Here is a 5,764-nt window from a genome sequence, read left to right on the forward strand (position 1 = left end):
AAAGCTCAGATGGGCCGATCTGGAAGCTTGCTCCTTATGAGGTCATAAGAGGCAAGGTTACCTACCCTTTCTCTGCTTGGCCCACCCAGAGAATTTGACCCATCTATGAGAGAGAGACATCATGGCTTTCAAACGAGCAAAGTGGCAGTTGGTCAAGGCAACACCCCCAGCCTCCACCTTGCCCCCCCCCCCCTCTTCTCCTCAAAAGCTACAGACTCAGAAATGACAGGTCCTAAGGAAAGCTCATAGTGGGACTGGCTCTAGTGGCTGTAATTCTGCACCGAGGCTAAATTTGGGAAAGAGACTTCAGATATGGTATTAGGGGACCACTAAGGCCTATATAAAAGCATCCAAAGTAAAACATGTCATGGGACCTTTAAAGATCCAGTCTGCAGAGGGCAGACAGTCACTCACTTATCTGCTCATCGCAAAAGTCATCATGAGGTTTAATGTCATGTATGATCTGTAATTAATCTCATTGGTAATATTGTATATATTTATACAACTATTATGATACTGATTACACCATCATCCAGCAGTTTAGGGTTGTAAAAAAAACTCAAAAAACACTGGAAAAACATTCTGAAAGCAGCACATATACATACTGATTAGCCTTCATGCTGCTGAGTTACTGTGGCAGCAGTAAAGACCACCGGGGAGGCCGGTGATGACCTGGCTCTGCAGGCCAGAAAATAACATTTAACAGGAAACAGGCTGCCTGCATTACATCATAACACTTCTTGTCTAATGCTAACACTGATCAAATGCTAGCTCTAAATAACAAGCAAGATTTTTTGACATTTTTGCAGGTTCTGTCACAGAGACAATGCTGCTATAGTGGGGAACCAAGAGTGGGTTAGGACTCTCTTCTGTCCCACTTTCCAACTACAGCTTTTAATGAGACCTGCATGGTACAATTAAGAAGTGTCTGTGCTGCTTAATCCAAGGGTGGACAACCATAGGCCAGCCACTGAGTACAAAAAGAACGTAGGGACTTCCAATCAAACACTACAACAGGTCAATAAACTGATCAGAACAACTCAAACCAGCAATTACTTCTTTTATTTTTGGTAATTCTTGTCCAAAATCAGTGAAACCGCCTTGTGTAGTACATGGCTTCAATAAAAACATCAACCTTCTACGACTAGCCCATCTATGGCACACAGAGCTTCCATCACTGGCTCAAGATTTCAGGTCCTCAGATCGTACTGCTGATGCACGCTCATGCACATGCACACACACATGCATGCATGCATGCACAAACGCACTGGATCTTCTATGGGATTACTCAGGACCTTTTCATGCAAAGGTAAGCCTTGGCTATTTGCAGTAGTAGCAGCAGGATAATGATGACACATCCCAGTTTCCTAGGGAGTCTCCTCTTCCAGGTGGAGCCTTTTCTCTTGTGGAGATGGGCATTAAAGTTCTTCCTTGACTCTTTTGTCTATTTCATTATGGTAAAGGCACTGGGGGTTCAAACAGAGTAGCCTACTTAGAGTAAAGGTCTATAGTGTTAGGTTAGTTTTATTAAAACAATCTCTGTTGAGAAAAAAGTTTGATCAACTCTCTACATGAAAACAGCAGATTAAAAAGAAATACACCAAACATTTAAACACTACAAAATGAATCAATAAATTACAAGCATTCTGAAATTCCTAGTTACATGCCAGACATAGACAGTAATTAGGCTGGACTTTATAAGTCTATTACACCTTTTATAGGCCTTACCAAATCCAAACAAGATAGAACCAAGAGCAACGAACCAAACACCCAACAATTTGTACAAATGCTGTTACATGTTACAACCCTAATTCACACAACATATCTTCTGCAGCTCAAGTACCCAATTACATCAAACTTTGACATTATACCTCACTGACAATGTTCTTCCCAGTGTTAAGTAGTTGCAAGAGAAAAATCATCTTTTATTAATTTACACTCTGAATCTGATTCTAAATGGGAATTTATCCAAAAATCCCAAATTTCCAGGCAAAGTTGGCAGGGAACTGTATGTGCATGCAGGCATATCATGTGAAATAAGAGAAAACAAGAACAAGCCACACAAAAAAAGTATGATATGTACACAGACCAGCTGATTCCGTATGAACAAAACTATTCTGATGATAGACTGATCTTTGTTATCAAGCCTCTAAAATTAACATGTTTTGCTATTCAAATCTCTGGTGTGTGTACACGCTTATACTGTAACACATCCCACCAGCCAACTTAAAAGGCTGAAATAAAACAAGAGGTGGGGCATTTGTGCTAGAAGAGAAAAGCTAAGTGGAAAGATCCAGGAAACTACACACTGAAATTGAGGCTGGTCCATTTCCTCCGTTGGTTAAATCCAACCAGTTCAGAAATACTTCTCATGCTTTTAATTCTGCAGCAGCAATTGCTGAGCCAGGATCAGGATAACCTTGCAGTGTGACTTGCAGTAGTGTCTCTCTCCTTCATAATAGCAGGGTACATTTTATCCTTGCTCACATTTTTGTGGAAATGACCATGCACATGAGCTAGATTCCTAACATTATTTTATTATTGTCAGTCCTCGGCCTCTGACTGAAGGTCGAGCAAACTGACATCTTTTTATTGTTCACAATGCCAGGATTCCTACATTTCACATAACTCTCAACGTTGTGGATACTTTCATAAAACCACAGAGTTGGATGGATGTAAATTCCAGATACTGAAATTTAAGGGAAACAGGAAAATTATGAACTCAATACGGTCCAGTTGTTGCCAGGAGTAAAACATGCCTACACCCACACTGGGTATGCAGAAAACTCCCTTTTACCCTAAAACACAAAAAACGGTTAGCCCAACTGCAGCTCGAGTCATAACAAACTGTGCATTCATGCCCACAGACACAGTAAACATCCATGTACGTCTGGAAGGGGCCAGCTGAGGCATGGATGAGAAGCATTGATAGACTTTGCTAATGCAGTCGGCCTACGTAGTACTATTTACAAAAATGCAACGTGCTGTGCAAGCTGTTTGTGACTGCTGGTCCAACCAAGACTCCTTTACCACTTCATCAAGATATTTCGAAAAAGCAACTATGACCTTATCAGAGCTGTGTGTCTGACACTGCAGCTTTATCTTAAATTCAGGTCAGACATTGTTATGGTTACCCTCCCGAGAGAGTGGAGGGGGGTGACGCCATATGTCAACATATATGCATATTTGTCCAATGGATTTTGAGGCGAAAAGACCACTTTTGTATAAGATACGAGGAGTATAGAGCAGGGAGCTATAAAACTGCTAAAGTAGCTAACTACTGTGAACCGGCTGTTCCGTGGCTACAAAAAAAGAAGTTGTTGCTGTTGGTTTCTAGTACTGCAGGCATCAACTCTGATCGCTGTCAACTAACGTTACACAAAAGACATGGACAGAAAAGCGCTTCCCGAACTCTTCCTGATAAGCACATGATCACTTTTGACAATAATCCCCAAGTGATGAGCATCGTTAGCTAAGCTACTGACGAATCATAGTTACAAAGCAGTTAGCTTCGTTTACCTGGCTAGCATTTAGAGTGCTTCTATCTAGTCAAACAATGATTCACACAGCAACACTTCGTTAGACAACGTGATTAAAACGCGGTGAAGCAAAGCTAGTTGAGCTAGGCGCCAGACAAGCAACGTTAAAGTCATATGTCAACCGGCTCTCAGGCTCCACTATAACGTTACAACTTTTGATAACATTAACTACAAGTAATTCAACTCGTTAAGCTTTTACCGCAAGTTATCAATATACGTAAGCTTCCCGCTAGGAAAGGCAAATCAAATCCAATTTACAACGTTTAATGCGGGAAGTTGCAGATTTTCCGCATCCATTGTCAGTAGATAACCGGACAGCGAGCTAACGTTACTAGCCCGGCGAGCTGGTCGCGTTACATTACGTTCAAATAATCCGGTTAGTGGCGGCAGTTAGCACCAAACATTACAAAGTCATTACTACATTGTAAGACCCAACTGGGTCAAAAAATAACCACGACTGCCAGGATTTTTCTTACCCATTTGGGCTCGCAAGCCTTTGAGAGTCGTAGTACCCTCCGCCATTTCTATGAAGTTTTCCTTCTCTGTTTTTTTTCTAAAGCAGGGGCGCGTAACACATCGCAGCCGGTAGAACTCGGACACCACGGGGACGTGGACATCAAAGATAGTGTGCATAAAAAAAAGGTCTCACTCTGACCCGTTCCCGGAAACCAACAAAGCGCGGAAAAACCATTGACAGTAAATAACAATCTAATCAAAAAGCTCGTGCGAGAATGGAAACTTTTCATACAGGTCAGCAGTCAAAACAGTGAAAGTATCCCATATAATTTATTTTAGGCCTATTTAAACTATTAACATGTTAAACGTAGGCTATACTGGTTAGGAGAAATTATTTGACCTCAAATGATTTTGATTTGTGTGTAGAGAACATATGCAACATTGCAAATAAAACACGTTTTTATGAGCTCAAGAGCTCAGAGTAAAAACTTTAAACATGGTGTTCGTCTTGTAAACTCGTCTTGTCAACTTCCAAGAAATTTGCAGTACACAGGAGAGGCTAAGCATTTTTCAGAACCTTTATATTTCCTTTTAATCACACATGAACAGTTTATTTCCACAGATCGTTACTCGGTTAACAGTTATAAGAAGACAGATAATAGCTCTGTAAAACTAAAACATCCACTGACCTACGAATTATAAATTATCCATTTACAGTGAAAAAAAAACACTGCGATTTAACATGAACGCATCACCACTGTCAAACATAGACAGTGCACATAGGCTACTGTAGACTTACATGAACACTGTAGCCTACATAACCACCCACTTCATGTACATCCATTCAATATGCATATATAATGAGCACAAAAGGCATATGTTTAGTTTAACCTATCTTTGCACAGATTTATTGTCCTTGGTTTTAAATATCTGCCCATCTCTATTTCTATTAGAACTGTGTTTAATAAAAAAAAAAAAACGCAGTCAAATTCCTTGTATGTGTACACAATACTTGGCCAGTTAGATAATACTGGTCCGAAACTTAACGTTGTGTAAACTGCAAGGTGCCAGTATTTCTGCCTATTAGTGGTTATTCACATTCATAGACGATCTACGGTGTCACTAGTAAATTACTGGCCACATTTGCTACCCACTTGACACCTATGGGCGCCCCCTAGCGTTTATTTGGCAGTTGTTGCGTGCTAATAAATGCATCCATTAAACCACCCTGGTTAATCCACAACATATAACACCAGCAATTATGTTTCAGACCCAATCAATCAAACAATCATGATACTTTCATAAAACAAGAAGGTTCAATTAAAACAAATAAAGTTCTTTCAGGATATACAATGTTTTACTTCTGAGATGAGTGTTTTTTTCTGAGATTAGAAGGAGGAAAGGTCTCAAACACGACAGTAGACTTAACCAAACATTTGTATATTATATACTTTTGAGAAAAATAGTGATAGGAAAAATGTAAACCTTACCAGATTGAGTGTGTTACAGAATCTGCGGAGCTAGAGATCAAGGAAAAATGATCAGTTGGCAAACTTCTCCAAATGAGAGAATAACATATTTTCTCAGGTCTTCTCATGTTCTCTCTCCCTAAACACTGTATCCTCTGTCCTGGTCTGTCTCACATGCTTTAGCCAGAGGGCCTCTCATCTATTTTACATGGTAAACAGGAAGTTACACCGCATGTAGGGTTGAGTTGCAATGACCTGGATATTGTGTTATTTAGCACTCAAAGCACAATTAATGACTTC

General features: G+C 40.1%; 1 protein-coding gene across 20 annotated transcripts in view; it reads right to left on the bottom strand.

The window, feature by feature from the left end:
* map7d3 (MAP7 domain containing 3) overlaps window positions 1–5,537 on the bottom strand; it is a 28,485-nt gene extending 22,948 nt beyond the window's left edge. For 18 of the 20 annotated variants that reach the window (XR_004333811.1, XM_032527828.1, XM_032527826.1 and 15 more), the window contains exon 1: window positions 4,016–4,210. Coding sequence is in view for 18 of the 20 variants with exons in the window: in XM_032527828.1 (XP_032383719.1) it covers window positions 4,016–4,172 (157 nt within the window). In the remaining 2 variants the exon portion in view is untranslated. Of the gene's footprint in view, window positions 1–4,015; window positions 4,212–5,485 lie in introns of those variants that run through there. The other 2 variants (XM_032527824.1, XM_032527814.1) reach the window with 2 other exon arrangements.
* Window positions 5,538–5,764: the final 227 nt, after the last annotated feature.

The sequence above is a fragment of the Etheostoma spectabile genome, chromosome 10 (genome assembly GCF_008692095.1).
Source record: "Etheostoma spectabile isolate EspeVRDwgs_2016 chromosome 10, UIUC_Espe_1.0, whole genome shotgun sequence".
Classification (NCBI taxonomy): domain Eukaryota; kingdom Metazoa; phylum Chordata; class Actinopteri; order Perciformes; family Percidae; genus Etheostoma; species Etheostoma spectabile.